The sequence below is a fragment of the Ipomoea triloba genome, chromosome 13 (genome assembly GCF_003576645.1).
Source record: "Ipomoea triloba cultivar NCNSP0323 chromosome 13, ASM357664v1".
Lineage (NCBI taxonomy): Eukaryota > Viridiplantae > Streptophyta > Magnoliopsida > Solanales > Convolvulaceae > Ipomoea > Ipomoea triloba.
Window position 1 is genome coordinate 28,854,880 of NC_044928.1, and position 16,563 is coordinate 28,871,442.

At 36.6% G+C, this 16,563-nt stretch overlaps 2 protein-coding genes across 3 annotated transcripts; both read right to left on the minus strand.

Moving 5' to 3' along the window:
• Positions 1 to 1,573: 1,573 nt before the first annotated feature.
• LOC116001917 (glutathione reductase, chloroplastic) lies at positions 1,574 to 15,293 on the minus strand. Of its 2 annotated transcripts, none has more exons than XM_031241876.1 (17): positions 15,150 to 15,293; positions 14,616 to 14,758; positions 13,974 to 14,038; positions 13,548 to 13,617; positions 12,400 to 12,471; positions 11,910 to 12,107; positions 11,574 to 11,647; positions 11,409 to 11,492; positions 11,031 to 11,118; positions 10,194 to 10,275; positions 4,871 to 4,944; positions 4,561 to 4,668; positions 4,362 to 4,426; positions 4,046 to 4,159; positions 3,125 to 3,224; positions 2,748 to 2,801; positions 1,574 to 2,083 (listed from the first exon to the last, which is right to left on the minus strand). In XM_031241876.1, the coding sequence occupies exons 2-17, from the start codon at positions 14,754 to 14,756 to the stop codon at positions 1,988 to 1,990; spliced, it is 1,485 nt and encodes a 494-aa protein (XP_031097736.1). In that variant the 5' UTR covers positions 14,757 to 14,758; positions 15,150 to 15,293; the 3' UTR covers positions 1,574 to 1,987. The 2 variants fall into 2 exon arrangements, with proteins under 2 accessions (XP_031097736.1, XP_031097737.1); XM_031241877.1 differs by lacking the exon at positions 15,150 to 15,293 and adding an exon at positions 15,008 to 15,139.
• LOC116001918 lies at positions 7,120 to 9,325 on the minus strand. Its single transcript, XM_031241878.1, has 2 exons — positions 7,847 to 9,325; positions 7,120 to 7,526 (listed from the first exon to the last, which is right to left on the minus strand). The coding sequence occupies exons 1-2, from the start codon at positions 8,760 to 8,762 to the stop codon at positions 7,489 to 7,491; spliced, it is 954 nt and encodes a 317-aa protein (XP_031097738.1). The 5' UTR covers positions 8,763 to 9,325; the 3' UTR covers positions 7,120 to 7,488.
• Positions 15,294 to 16,563: the final 1,270 nt, after the last annotated feature.

The window sequence follows — 16,563 nt, forward strand, 5'->3', positions numbered from 1 at the left end:
ATATATATATATAAAGCTATATTCCAAGAAAACTACAATACTAAGTATTGTTTGTCTTCTTTTCATTAGCAAAAATCCATTTAATAAGCATTTTGAAGGTGTGAAGTAAAGGATCTTCTAAATAATAAAATAATGTAGTGATGGGGGCACCATTTTTGGCTGTAAGTATAGAGGTTGCTATAGCCCCCATATGGGAAACTCCTACAGTCTACACAAAATGATTATTCTATATGAAATTAATAAAGTGAATATCTTATATAAATTTTTGGGAAATTTTTATCGTTATCGGTGGGTACAATCACTTATGATGATATATCTAGTTGTTTCAGATATTGTGAGAACAAGGAGTTAATGATCAATTTAGTCTTGCTTATAGTGATTTTTTTTTAGTCTTAAATGACTTTTTGTGTTTAATTGAATCCTGGACTTCGACAATTTTACTTAATCGAATCATCTATTTGGAATAGTTTGGTAATTTCTCCTCTACTATAATGAATTTATCTAATTTAGTCATCAACTATAGTGGTTTTACACAATTTAGTCCTTGATTGTAATGATTTTTTCTTGATTTAGTCCTTGATTCTAATAGGCTAAATGGCTAATAGCCAATAGAGACAGAAGAGTCAATTAGGTAAAATATCAGAATTTAGGACCCGATTAAACGCAAAAAAATCATTTAAGACTAAATTGAGAAAAATCTCTTTAGTGAAGGATTAAATTGAGTATTCACTCTGAGAACAAGTATAAGGGTGTGTTTAGTTCGCACAAAGGAATCGGAATGCGAATGGAGATCAAATACTTGATAATGATAATAGACTTTGTTGAAAATATTTTGCATGTTTGGTAGTAGGGTAGAATTGTGTGTGCTACAAACTCTGAAACTTAACGAGATTCAAAGTAGTATGTTAATGCTTTTGATACAATCTCGTATCAAATAGACACCACTTCGAGTGAGTAACGACTCCAAAAATAACTTTGGAAAGGTACACAAATAATGTTGATATGATTAAAGTGAAAGAAAACAATGATAAGATGTGGTCATTTAAAAAAGTTGGAGGCAGCAATGGAAATATATTAATTTCATAGAAAAGCAATATATATAGATATGTATCCATGCATACGAAAAGGACATGGTAAAAGGTTGATCAATTACATACGTTAAATTAAAGCATGCAAAATCCATAGCAATAGCTTTCCAACCCAGAAGTAGTGGAAATTAAATACTATTATGTTGCCTTTTGTTAGAGACAAGGGAGCTGAGTCTACATTTTCACAATGAATTTTGCTGAAGCAAGCATGACATGTTACATGCATCACTACTACTAAATAATACAATAGTAGGTAATCATTCAATTAATTTCAAACCAAATTAAGCGAATTTTTAGTCTGCCACAATGAAAATTATCTAATTGAAAATAAAGTAGTTAATAAAATTAATTATTAAATTAACTGATAAGTGTAAAAATACATAAAACTAAAGAATAAATAAAAATATTAGAATTTTGATTTATGAAGGCTAAATGGTGTCATTTTTATAAATTAATAAAGACTAAAAAAGTTAAAATGTCAAGAATTTATTTTGAAATGCTACTTGGATTACGTTTCAAAATAAGCTATTTTACAATTAACACAAGCCTAGCTAGGGTTCTTTCAATTGAAACACAGTGTAAAATGGAAGAATTGAAGAAGACAAACTAGGCACTAAGCCACCTTATTCAATAGTATTATGAATCTATAATCAAATTCTGTCAATTATACAGCCAACAAAATGATGAAACAAGTTCTGGACACTGACATCATTGCAAAACAAGTTTCCTGTGACAACCCAAAGCTTACATCATACAGCTAAATGCTGCTGTAGGCAAATTTTGGATCATAATCTTCCCACATGCAGTGCTATCCAAGTATGAAACAAATTTACTGTGGCAAAATTCCTTCTTTCTTAGTGTTTGTCTTCTATGTTGTTTTTGCCTTACACCTATTCACCTCACAGGTTTGTCTTTGGTTTGCTAGCAGGAGGAACGACCCTCGTTACTGATCGCATTGTCACAAACTCTTCTGCAGCCGAAGGGTGTATGCCCACCTGGAAAAGGAGATAAAATGTACCACATCTTAGAGAGACATAAAGAGCATATGAAATAAATTTAGTGATGTTGAATAAATACATCAAAAGCACTTTATAGGGATCATAGAGTCGTAGTGGTTGTTTGGCCGGTATGACTTTGGAGTTTGTCTGCTTCAAAAAACAATAGCTGGGCAAAACAGTAGAAATATGAAAAAGCTTTTTTAAGAAGCTCCAAATTGAAGCTTTTCAGAAAAGCTTCTTCTGAAGAAGCCACCAACTCGACCAAACACACAAAGTCAAGTAAATTTGGATCTTACTAGGACTCTGTTACAGGCTTACAGCCCATCAGGTTTTAAAGCAGTACTTCAGAATATAACGAGAACTCATTTGATCACAGCTCATCAGGCATCTATCATACCAAAAATGGTTTAGGGAATTCATATGCCCAAATGTGTTGTTACTTTATCCACTAGTTTAAAAGTCAATTAAATAATAGAAAAGACACCAGCCCAGAAACTCTCGAATTAAAATAATACAGAGTAGCTAATATTCCTTTTTAATGGTCTGGGAAGGGGTTAAATTTGATTTGGTACAATTAGTCCAACACCTCAATGCAGCTTTAGCAATCTCTAATAAAGTTCACAAAGATAAAACCAGCAAGCAGAGAGATATCCGAACTCACCGTGGCATCAAATTGTGCCTTTGTTGCTCCACATTTTAGTGCAACAGCAATGCCCTGTAGAAGGATAATTTAGCCAAATGACAGCAATTGGTAGGCTAGGGAGCACTCAAAGAACTTCAACAATATATAAATTTACAATGCAAAACATCCCCCAACCAAAACACACATAATAAAAAAGAAAAACCCATTGTATTTGAACCCTTAAAGTTCTATATTATGCAAATTGCAATGATAGACTAATAACCATATCACAACATACCATTCCCAAAATTTCTTATTAAAAATGGATTGAAAAGTTCATGTCTTACCATTCAACCCAAATCATGATTCAGGTAACCAAATCAAAGTAATACAGCATATATAGCAAGGGCATGTACCTGCATAATTTCAGGTGCATCAGGACCACACATTGATGCTCCAATAACTTTATCTGTCTCTTTGTCAACAACAAGCTTCATAACTGACTTCTCTTGCCGCCTAACATGATATGGAATGTAACAAGTCACACCAGCAACCATGCATCAAATTGTTTGTGTTACTAGGACTAATATGAAATATCATTTCATGCAAAGTGAAAAGTGGCGAGGCAACAGCAGGCAACAGTCATCCAAAAGTTCTAGAACTTCTAGATACATGAACTGTATGGATTGACACTGGAGAATCAGTAATTGTGACAACTAGATGGAAGCACTAAAATTATGTAAAGGCTCAAAGACTCAAAACAATATCAATTCAATCATCTATATATAGTGGGTTTTTAATACAAAAATTTAGAAAACTAGATTTAAAAGAAAAGTGGGAAGAAGCTAAGATTTTTTTCCTTTCAGATCAAGTACATCAACTAGAAAGGGGAAACCTTCCAGATTTGAGGGAGCACAATTCTTAAGTTGAAAAGAATATGCATATGATTTAATTGCACATAGGGATAGAAGATTCCAACAAATTTTTTTTTTAATTATGTTTATTATATTGAGAAGTCAATAATCTAAATTAATAACCCCACACGAGACTGTTGAAAAATGTTCAAACAAAAAAATTGTTCTAATGAAGGGGATTGTGGAGGATAGTGTAATACAAAATAATATGCAATTTCATTTATCAAAATATGTTTCATGGAAAAATAATTCTCCGATTTTGAAAGCATTCTCAACCATCTGAAAAGTGAAATGTTACGTCTTTGTAGCTCACTAATAGTCCATTTGACATAAGCAAAAATTTGGAAGAAAGAATGTCATGTAAGCAACTGAACTAGTTAAATGACAAGCTTATAAAATCATCTAAAGTCGTAAAAGTCATACCCAGAAATGGTGTTCTTCATCGGATTGAATGAAGAAGTGTACACTGCAATATCCCCATTGGCTTTCTCAATAGCCTCCTCCTCACTAAGCCCCACTACAGAAAGTGGTGGTATGCTGTAGAGCAACACAAAGTTCCATTAAATCATTTATAAACTCCAAAAATATATATAACCATATTCCATATTAGTTCACCATAGAAATTTCCATCAAACAATTATTCATACCACTGAAAAAATATATATTGTTGAAATTAGTAAAATTGTAAAGATTCAGAGAACTCAAGGACATGCAGAATGTTTTACAAAGATGTAAATACCAGAATACAGCACAAGGGATATGTGTATAGTCAGGCTTTGTGGGTTCACCAGCAAAAACAGTTTTCTGCAGGTAAGGCAAAAGATAGTAACTAATGGATTCAGTTAACAAATCGCTTATTCTTAGAAGGCAGTAACTAAGATAATGTATGAGTAAAGTGATATGAATGAAGGATTGAAGGTCCAAGCAAAAAAGAATACCGCAAAAAAGGTTCCTTCCATCAAAGCAACAGGAGTAAGATTCATCCGGTTAGTGACATCACCAATTGCCCATATGCTGGGTATATTAGTGCGGGAGAACTCATCCACCTGGAAAGAGAGGGAAATTGTCCTTGACAATTGAATAGTGTAGTTCATGAAGGAAAAAAGGAAAAAAAAAAAAAAAAAAAGGAAGTCCAGGCGTATGAAAAGTCTGCAATTTTCTTCATTCACACTTTCATTGCCTTCATGAAAGCAAGGAAAAAGTAAACTATTGCACAAAACAACGAAAGCAAGAACACAGAAAAATGACCTTCACAGCTCCAGTCTTGTCAAGCTCAACACCAACAGCTTCCAAATTCAGCCTTTTTGAGTTAGGTGTGCGACCTATGATTGAGAAGATCAGATTTTGCCATGGTCTAGGAGAAATTCATTTATACAACAGCAAGCAACCGGTAACACCCAATCAGCCAATCCCAAACCCTATCCCCACAAAAATAAATAACACACCAGGAATTGAGTATAATGGGCCAAGGGCAACCTTGGAGAGACCCCTCGCAACTGTAGAACTTGAGAGAATAATGTATATTCGTATATCTCAAAAACAATATAGAACTGTACAGGCTACCACTACTTATACAAAATAGAGGAAACCCTAATGGGCTTATCTATAAACGGGCTTTAGGGTTTAACACTCCCCCTCAAGCTGGAGAGTATAGATCATATGCTCCAAGCTTGTTACAAATATGCCCAACTCTAGGAGCCCTAAGAGACTTTGTTAAGATATCAGCCAACTGATCTGCAGAGTTGACAAAGCTAGTCTTGATACTTCCAGACACAATTTTCTCCCTGATAAAGTGGCAGTCAACTTCAATATGTTTGGTCCTCTCATGAAAGACAGGATTTGAGGCAATATGAAGAGCTGCTTGGTTGTCACATATTAATGTCATTTGAGCTACTTGACCACACTGTAACTCTTGAAGTAAATGCTTCAGCCATATCAACTCACACGTGACAAGAGCCATAGCACGGTATTCAGCTTCAGCACTGGATCTAGCAACAACATCTTGTTTCTTACTCTTCCAAGATATAAGATTACCACCAATGAGTACACAGTAACCTGAGGTAGATCGTCTGTCAAAAGGACAACCAGCCCAATCTGCATCAGAATATCCCACAACTTGAGCATGTCCTCTATCTTCATAGAGTAAACCTTGCCCTGGGGCTCTTTTGATGTACCTCAGAAACCGAACAGCAGCATCCCAATGAGTATCACAAGGACTTTCAAGGAACTGGCTTAATACACTGACTGCAAAGGAAATGTCTGGTCGAGTGATTGTGAGATAATTCAATTTCCCGATTAGTCTCATGTATCTCTCTCGGTTAGGCAATGGCTCCCCCTGTCCTGGTAGAAGTTTAACATTTGGATCCATTGGATTATCTACAGGTCTACAATCCAACAAACCAGTTTCTTCTAAAATATCCAAAGCATACTTCCTTTGAGAGATAACTATACCACTGTGAGACTGAGCTACTTCAATACCAAGAAAATATTTCAGCTTGCCCAAATCCTTCGTCTGGAATCGACTAAAGAGATACTCTTTCAGCTTGGATATGCCTTCTTGATCACTTCCTGTAATAACAATGTCATCTACATACACAACAAGATATATGCATTTCCCACTAGAATGGCGATAGAACACAGAATGGTCAACTTCACTTCGAACCATACCAAACTTGCACACCACTGAGCTAAATCTCCCAAACCAAGCTCGTGGAGACTGCTTTAAACCATACAAAGAGCGGCGAAACTTACAAACCAAGCCAGAAGACTCCCCCTGAGCAACAAACCCAGGTGGTTNTGTAGTGCGAGGACGGCGATGATAAACCTGAAGCGGTGGGTTAGGAGCAGCTGGAGGATCAGGTGGAGGACAATGGGCAGTTGGAGGATCAGGTGGAGGACCAAGGTAAGGAATATGAAGGACTTCTCGACCGGTGTCTCTTGGAGAAGGCTGGAAGAAAGGGGATGACTCAATGAAGGTGACATCAGCAGACACAAAGTGCTTTTTGAGTGACGGAGAATAACACCTATAACCCTTCTGTAGCCTAGAATAGCCCAAGAACACACACTTAACGGCTTTAGGATCCATCTTTGACCGCCCTGGTGTCATGTTATGAACAAAACAAACACACCCAAAAACCCGAGGAGGAAGAGGGAAAAGATTAACAGAAGGATATACAATAGAGTATGGGGTAAGGTTGTTTAAAACAGAGGATGGCATGCGATTGATCAAATAACATGCAGTAAGGATAGCATCAGCCCAAAAATGAGAGGGAACATGATAATGCAATATCATAGTTCGAGCAATTTCTACCAGATGCCTATTCTTTCTCTCAGCAACCCCGTTTTGCTGAGGTGTGTAAGCACAGGACTTTTGGTGTAACATACCCCGAGATTGCATAAAGGTTTGGAAAGGAGCAGATAAATACTCTTTGGCATTGTCACTACGTAAAACACGAATGGGAGTACCAAATTGGGTTTGTATTTCATTGCAAAAATTCTGAAAGATTTTAAACAACTCAGAACGATTTCTCATTAGAAAAACCCAAGTACAACGGGAATAATCATCAATAAAGGTTACAAAATAATGGAAACCTAAGGTAGAATTGACTCGATAAGGACCCCAAACATCTGTATGCACTAAATCAAAGAGGGACACAGCCCGATTATTGACTCTTCTTGGAAAAGACTTACGGGATTGCTTTCCAAGATGACACGACTCGCAATCTAAAGACTCAACAGAGATACCCGGAACCATCCGTTGAAGTTTGGATGGGCTAGGATGACCAAGACGACTATGGATAAGCAAAGGTGGATCTGTGGATGCACTGGCAGCAACACCCCCTCGCATGTAGTAAAGACCCTGTGACTCAAGCCCTGTGCCAATCACCTTCCCCGTACTGCGATCCTGCACAATAACCGAATCAGCACAAAAGGTTATAGAGCAGTTATGGGTACGGGTGATTTTACTCACAGAAATAAGGTTGAAAGGACTATTGGGCACATATAACACAGACTCTAAAGGGAAAGAGGGAATGGGTGAAGCCTGGCCAACACCAATAGCTGGAGTTTGGTGACCATTTGCTAAAGTAATCATGGGTAAAGTTTTAGAATGAGAAACATTAGACATAAGCGAGACATTACCAGAAATATGATCTGAGGCACCTGAATCCAGTATCCAAGTATTAGGAGTACTGGAATAAGAGAGACAAACGAGAGAGGAGGTACCAGTATTGGAGGAAGATGTGGTAGTGGCTTCTCGGGAGGCTTTAAATCGGAGGTACTCTTCATAGTCATTTGGGGTAGAACTACTGTGAGCCTGAGTCTCTGAACCAGTGGTCTGCACCATATTGACAGAACGTGAGGGCTTGCCATGCAGCTTCCAGCAGCGATCCTTGGTGTGCCCCACCTTGTTACAGTACTCGCACCTACGGACACCACGACGACCACCATTGTTACTGGTATGTCCAGACAGCTCCTTCTCTACTGTTCGAGAGACTAAAACAGAAGAATCTCCAATGGGCTCAACAGGAGGAGCTGATGCAACTCGGAGTAGTCTAGCAGCAGTCTCATTCAATGTGGGTACAGTAGGGCTAGCCAAAATCTGATCACGAACATGTGCAAGGTCAGGACTAAGGCCAGCCAGAGCAAACACCATAAAGAACTTGTCATACTGCTTAACGTGCTCATCAGCATCCGTCTTATGTGACATGAGATTATGGAACTCCTGTTGTATAGCTTCAATCTGGCCTAAGTATTCAGACATATTCGAATCAGCAGTTCCACGATGATTAAGGATATTTGCGAATTTCGTGACTAGTGAATAGAGACCCTGAACATCGTTGGTGTATAAACTCTTCGCTTTATTCCACACCTCATAACATGTCTCATAAGTCTTATAAATGTTATGGAGCTTAGGGTCAATTGACTGCCATAACATGTTTGTTAATAAGGCATCGACCTTCTCCCACTCATCCTTCTTTTCTTTAACATCTACACCCTTCATATCTAAATGTGCAGACACTCCTTGCCCCTTGAACCACAATTTAACAGATGCAGCCCACGATGCATAGTTTTCACCCCCAACTAACTTATCAACCGTAATAATAGGGTAGGAAGTAAAGGAATGTGTAGATGATGCCATAATAGGTAAAACAAACAAGGGAATACACTGTTTCGAAGTACTAGTCAGTTCGCCGGAAAAGTTAACGGCGGCCGGCGGCGAACGGCGGCAGCCGGCGGCGGTGACCGGCGACTGCAGCGAAAACGACCGGTACTGGCAGGTTCGTCTCTTCAAGGCGAGTCTGATGGTGGCGACGGCGACTCGATCGGACACTGAAGGAAGGAGATCTGGCCAAAAAAACCCTTGACCTTCCCGGCGGCGGCGGTGGCGCGTGGCGGCGCGTACGGCGGCGGATGGCGACCGGACTGCAGCCCTTGGCTCGCGACGAGGTTCCAAGATGGCCTGTGGTGTTAGTTTGGACGAAAAACCACAGGGCAATCGTGGGAACAAAGGCAGTCGCACGGCAAAGCTCCGGTGGCAGTAGTGGGAAAAGGGAATAGGATTTTAGGGTTTAGGCTCTGATACCATGTAGAACTTGAGAGAATAATGTATATTCGTATATCTCAAAAACAATATAGAACTGTACAGGCTACCACTACTTATACAAAATAGAGGAAACCCTAATGGGCTTATCTATAAACGGGCTTTAGGGTTTAACAGCAACAATGTTAAGATCCCAAGCAGGCATTTTTTAATATTGCAATCTTGACAATTGAAATTTGAGAAAAATACTGCTGTTTATGATGTTTTCAGATATCAGCAAGTAAACCACTAGTCTGCTACTGGTCAATCAGACACTACTAGTCTACTACAACTCGAGAAACCACTGAAAAGAGCGTGCAATCATAACTCTTACTAAGGCTTTTCTTCTCCAGCACTTGGTTCCAATAATGATAATAATAATAGTGATTGTAATAATGACAACCTTATCCATGACAAAGTTTCATATAAAACAAGTACTAATTCACTTATGAATAATAATATTCAGTGGTATTGCACACCAGAACCTGTTTGTCAGAAATTTCAAACAATATTACATGCTTACGTAGTTTATAGAATGCTTTAGTTCCAAGAATGGGGGCAAAAAGTGGTTCCTTGTTGCTGAATGCATCTTTAGATGAGTTCAGAAATATATTCCACTATTCCAGTAAAATTGACTCCAGAGATAGTTCTTTCAATGATATTTCAAAAGGAATGTCAATCAAAATGAAAAGTTCAAGGTACAATGAATAATAGCATTACAATTGTAAGAATTGGATTCTTTTCAAGTTGATTTACATTCAAAGGAAAAAAGGAGTAGTTTGGATTGTTGAATTATTTTAATGACTGTACCAATATGCAGGTTGCTAAGGTTTTAGCATGCCCCTAATCATTTGGGAATCAAAATCAGAGGTAGCAATATTTTGCAAACATAAAGATGACTTCCATCACTCAAATACACTCCTTCGACCATATAAAGTATAAACATTATCATAAACATCTCCATTAAGTATACATGTGGCAAGGAATTACCAGTGGCAAACAGCACAACATCTGCCAGCAAGTCTTCACCATGGTCAGTCCGTGCTCTGATGCCGTCTTCTGTTTTAGCCAGCTGAGTAACCAAGTCATCATTTACATTCAGATTAGATTTTCATTTAAGAGTTGAGCAACAAAAAGGGTAAATCAGTTAAATTTCAGTAAAAATAACATTAAAAGCAATCAATAAAGTTTCCTTTTGATAAAATTACAAAATTCACTAAAAAATTATATTGAGAATCATGAGTCTGCAGTCTAATAGGTGACAAAGAGACACCATCCACCAGCCAGATGGAAGCTATAAGAGATGAAACCAAGAACAATGGAGATATTACTTACATTCAGTAATAAAACTCAATTGTATGTGAAGAGAAAAAAAATAATTAATACTCCGTATATTGCTACTAAATTAGTGATACACAATAGGGGAGTTAAGAACCAGAGAATTTTGGGGATTCCTAAACTACAAGGAAACTAGAAATCTAGAATATTAAGGCAACTACTTAGTAGCATTAGGATTCCTAAACTTCTTTTGAGTTTATGTAATATTTATATAAACATTGAATTTAGGTAGGCACTCCAGAACTCAAAAGGATACAATAACTATTCTGGCATTTTCAAATAAAGCAATCCGTTTGACAGAGGTATCTATATAGTCTGCAACCTTGCATAGCGCCATAGCCAACAGAATTTTAAGTACCTTAGCAATGTTGCACAAGGAACTTGACATATTCTAAAATGTTGAAATAAAGCAATACAGTCTCCCTTGAACAAGATTACGAAAAGAGTTTGCAATCTTACAGGCTTACATAGCCAACAGAATTTAAGTACCTCAGTCAATGTTGTGCAAGGATGCATATTGATTCCTCTTCCTTCTAGGTTCCTTGCAACTACAGCTCGCATTTCATCATCAAAACCTCTGCAGGAAAGTTTCCATGTCACACAAGTTCCATTGCATGTGAAAATTTTGGTGTTGTAGCATAAACTAAAACAAAATATATATTAGATGCTAAAGTCCTTATTGCTGTTCTCTGATGAAGAAACTCATGGTGGCTCAAAAAGTGGTTTTTCTTATTATAAGAGAATTACTTTTTAAATTCAAGAAACATTTCTCAAGGATGGAGAAGTTATATAAGTGGCAAAGTCCGTAGACCCAAAAGTCAGGAAATTAGCCAGAATCAATTTACAATAAGAAAGTTTTCACGTCACCTCAGTGGAAGTTCCTTGCGGAAGCATAGATCTACTTTTGCACCCATACCACGCCATATTGAAGCAAACTCAACAGCAATATACCTTAACCCAAAGGAAGAGTATGTCAATCATACTCAAAAGAAACTTGGAAAAATACTATAACAATAGTGATGATGTAGATACCCTCCACCAAGTATCACGACTCGTCTTGGTAGATCTTCCAAGCTCAATGCCTCATCCGAGGTAATGGCCAGCTCCTATATGCACACAGCCAACGTAGAATGAATAAAATTAAATTTAAAAAAGAAAAGAACAAATAAACACACACACAGAGTGAGCCACAGTGGGCACATAGGCAATAAAACAACCAATCTTTCGTGATCTGACCAAAGTAAACTCACAAAGTGGACACTAGATTAAAAATTATTGACAAACACACAGATAGTAGCATCAACTATGAGTGTGCCAAACAAAAAATAAAAAATCACAGAGCTACCAGGAGAGAGGCAAAACACTTACCTGCCCTGGGATCGCAATACGCTGAGCCCTACTGCCTGTTGCAATTAGAATGTTTTTAGCAGAATAGCTTATCTTGGTCCCATCCAGTTGGATTACCTCAACTTCATTTGGACCAATTACTCTTCCCTCTCCTTCAAAGAGTTTAACATTGGAAAGAAGACGCTTGTAGATTCCATTTAATCGAACAATTTCCTCAGTCTGCACGTGAACGAACATAATAACAAATTGAGAGATTATTGCACTGAAACCGTTAAACAACAAATGCAAAATCATGCCAGAGAATAACAATGTTACACATAGGTTACTAAGAGAAAACAAATGGTCCTATGCTTTGATCATTCCAAAACACAGTTTACATTTCTCCTATGCATATACCTTTCTTTTCAAACACAATTGAAAAACAAACCTGCTGTCTAAATGGGAGAACTGCAGAATTAGAACTTCTGTAGCCTGTATCAAGCAAAGGAAGTAAACATGAATGTATACTGACCTTCTTATGCAAAAGTGTCTTCCAATTGAAGTTAGGCCTCTCATTCACTTCCCATCCATAATTCCTCGCATCCTACAAGCCGAAGCCATAGGGAAATCAAAGGTATTTTATGCAAGAGAAGATAATAAGCAAACTGATTGGATGATGTTTTCCAGATGCCTGTTCCAGGACAAGCCAATAAAAGACAGAAAGAGGAAGTTTTAACAGAAGTTGAGTGTAAAACCAAAGAAGAAAGCTGCAAAAGGTACTTGAGGAATGAAACAGGAGGTCTAACAAATGGACTTTTAGATGCATGAGCATATGGTTCTCTGTAACCATTGGACCCAACATGGGGAACAATCACAGTTGTCAATACATGGACCAAATTTTATGGAGAAACACCTAAGAGTCAGTTGACATGTGAATTCATTTAGTGAGATGTGGAATGTTTTGTAAAGCAAGTAACTACTTCTGGTTCTGGTTCCCATATTCCAATGGTGATGCAAAATACATGTCCCAATATACTTGGTCCAGATAATATTGAGTGCCAGGATGCAAACCAACAGCAAACATACATATACATATGTACACCATGCACATACATATGCATTCATTACTGATATCGGTGCAACAGTGGAGTGTGATTACCCTCAAATAAAAAATTTCCAAAAGAAACTGGAGAAAGCATGGAGTTCAGCATAGGAACTGTCACATTTACTCAAAAATAAATGTCTAGTAAGAGAATAGGGGCTATGATATATTAACCAAATCTGCCCAGCCTCTATAAGCCAACCAAAAAAGATGAGTAGAACTTCAGGTATTACATATACTTCATATACAAACTTATATAGCATCAAGAATTAGCTTGGAGTCGGTAAAACTAGTTTTATATACTGTTCATTGTTTGAACCATTTAAAGTAAAATAAAAAAAACTTTAAAGTCCAAAATATTGACTTTATATGACTGTCATTCAATAGTCTATATTTCTACATTCTCGAATAAGTAAATTTTACCAAAGAATTAATTTATCTGCTCAAGTCCTATTCATACAAAATAACAAAACAATAAATAGTCTTGCGCTTATAAACCAAGGGCCCAAGGCATCAAAACTCTCATGAAACTGTAAACAAGTAATGTCATGTTTCACTTTAAAAGGTTCTGGTCTCACCTCAAGTTCAGGCCCAAAGTTAGCTCCATAAACCAAAATCTTTTTAGGAACACAACCTCGAATCACGCACCTGAAATATTAGAGATTAGTCTTACACTCTTAGTTTCAGTTAAAGTTCAAACTTAAATCTTTACTAAGCGATGTATAATAAAAACTAGAGATTTGTAGCTCCAAAGACTACTAATAAAGTATCAGATTAACATTACGAGACAGCCTTACTTTCAAACAAGAAATACCAGCTTATAAAGAAGTAGAACTTAAAAACTCTCATACCTCATCAGAGTTTGTATATTTCCAGTAAGTATTTATATTGGTGTTTATTGCTTTTATAGAATACCACATATCGGTCACAAGCATAGGGTATAAAGATCACAGGTGCATGAAGCTACAGAAGATCTTATAGAAATTAGAGGCTCAGAAGCTTACGTTCCACCAACTCCTCCACTAACTTCAGAGCTGATAGGATGAAATGGAAGCTCACATATTGCAACCTTCAAATGTCATTTAAACTTTCTTGAGTGAAAGGCAAGGTAAAATCCAAAGGTAGCATGTAAATAAGAATAAATATATTTATAGGAGAGGAAAATATTCCCAAGAAATATCTATTAACTATTCTCTTGTATCAAAACCATGATGGACACTAACAGTCCCTTTTAATGTGCAAAAAATAAGGAGGGATTGAGAGCTGCATGGTACATACCATACATTCAAGAATATTATCAGACATGGATGCACTTGGCACTAACAGAAAGGAATGAGTAGGAAGTCAGTATTGATTTCCCCCGAGCTTCAGAAATTTATTGTGCTAATACTAATTTATTGACAACATGCATCCATATCAAATCAATTTGTAAAGAAACAAAATGCACACACAGTATAGCAGTATACTGCCTGTGTCCACCATCATTCCACCACAAATAATAAAAAGAGAACACACACTATTTCTCAGCAAGAAGATAACTAAAATTCTTCCCTTTCAAGTTCCTAAAAATATCATGTATGAATAGCAAGCACATTGAATTCCAACACTGTTATGGCAAATAAATGCACCACATCTTTACTATATACCTTAGCTCCATATTGAGCTGAAAATCGAGCAGCACGAACACCACCACTCCCTGCCCCAATCACAAACAAATCAAAATCATAGTGCACCTCTTCCTCACTTGGTTTATTCATCTCGCCATCATTTAACATCTTCCTTGCCATGACTGGTTCCATACAAACAAACCCCAGTAAGAAAAAAAAAATGACAATTAGCTCAATACAGTACAGAATCACCGCCACTTCACACCCATGAAAAACAAAGGGAGGCAAACAAGAACCTAGATCGTATAATATATCAAGATCAACATATAGAACAACGAACATTCATCAAAACTCCTCCTAAAACACTCATTTCCTTAATTCCTTCTCATAACACGCGAAAAAAAAAAAAGCACAAAATAACTAAACCGTACTTCTATTGCAGATAATTGTCAAAATAACAGTAATATTCAGCAACTTTGAGAGAGCTTCAATTCATTTCGATGATTTACTTTGTTAGTGGATTCTACTTAAGGAAACTAAGAAAAAGCTAATTGCGTAACAGGATTTGCATACCTCTGTGAACGAAGCGAAGTTTGATCTTGCGTCTTTCAGATGCTTTGACTAGTCTAGGGTCTTGAACGCGAGGCTTGACGATTGAGATGGGCAGCTTAGCTTTATAGTCCGTGTCTGACTGTCTTCACTGTGTGGAGAAGAAGACAGTAGGGGGGTTGAATTTGGAATAAATATAAACCGTGGGGCTGAGTAAACAATTATGCAACTTTTAAGATTCTACGGAGTATAACGCAAATCTTGTACAGAGAACTGTTTTTCGTTTATCTATTTTCGGTGTTTCAGGAGTGTTTGGTTGGAATGAATTTGGGTATATAGGAATTGTAATTCAATGAATTTAATAATTACACTATTTGGACCGAATTGAGGAATTACATGGGTATCTCCATAAATTGCAATTCGGTAGAGGATAGAGGCACTTTTGTTGGTGTAAAACAACTTTGTCCCTCCACTAATACACTTTGTCTTTTTTTAATTATTATTATTACTACTACTACATAATGACATTTTAGTAATTATGTCACTTATTATTTCTCAATTCCCTATACTCATATTCCTGCATACCAAACAGTGTAATTTCAATTCATACTTTATTCAAAACTTATTCTTTTCCCGCCAAATTACAATTTTTTTCCTCCTAATTCCCTCACTCTAACCAAACGCCCTGTCACATTTTCTTTTTTTTGGATTAATGAACAAAAGCAAATTGAAATTGCTTGAATGATTCAACGCCAATAAACAAAATCGTCTTACTATTATTATTATTATTATTACATACGGACATTATAGTTATTATATCACTTATTCTCTTTCAATTTCATGTACTCATGTTTTTGCATACCAAATATTGTAATTTGAATTCCTACTTTATTCAACATTATTCTTTTCCCACCCAATTACAATTACTTTTCCCCTTAATTCCTTCATTCCAACCAAATGCCCTTTGATATACACACTATGTGGGCCCCACTAAAGCCCTCCAATTGGCTAGCGGACTAAAACGCCTGGCAATTTGGTGGGCCATTGCATTACAAGCCCGCCCCACTATTTTTGTGGGGTAGAATGAGTTAAGCCTGTTTTGACAAGTTCTCCTTATGTGTAGAACTCAACATAAATATACCGTTTAGTTTTGCTTCTTAAAATTATTTTGACTCAATTTATGTCATCATGATCATAGAGGCGTGTTCATGGAGTGGAGTTTATGATATAGTCTGGTAAAGTTAAGAAACATGGACAATCAAGAAAAAAACAATAAGTTATGTGTGCTTTTGTAACTGAAAATTTTAAAATTATATATATATATATATATATATATATATATATATATATATATATATATATATATATATATATTTTAAAAATATTTTAATTATATGTTTTCTAATTTGAAAATAGGGATTTTGAACATTTTTTTTTT

Bases quoted from the DNA above. Each gene is read 5' to 3' on its own strand.
- LOC116001918 (XM_031241878.1), bottom strand. From the start codon at position 8,762: ATGGCATCATCTACACATTCCTTTACTTCCTACCCTATTATTACGGTT. The intron at 7,527-7,846 runs GTACCTCCTCTC...GTTATTGTGCAG, and splicing joins CACATCTTCCTCCAATACTG to GATCGCAGTACGGGGAAGGT.
- LOC116001917 (XM_031241876.1), bottom strand. From the start codon at position 14,756: ATGGCAAGGAAGATGTTAAATGATGGCGAGATGAATAAACCAAGTGAG. The intron at 14,039-14,615 runs GTATATAGTAAA...TGACATTTGAAG, and splicing joins CAGCTCAATATGGAGCTAAG to GTTGCAATATGTGAGCTTCC. The intron at 4,427-4,560 runs GTATTCTTTTTT...CCTTACCTGCAG, and splicing joins TGGAAGGAACCTTTTTTGCG to AAAACTGTTTTTGCTGGTGA.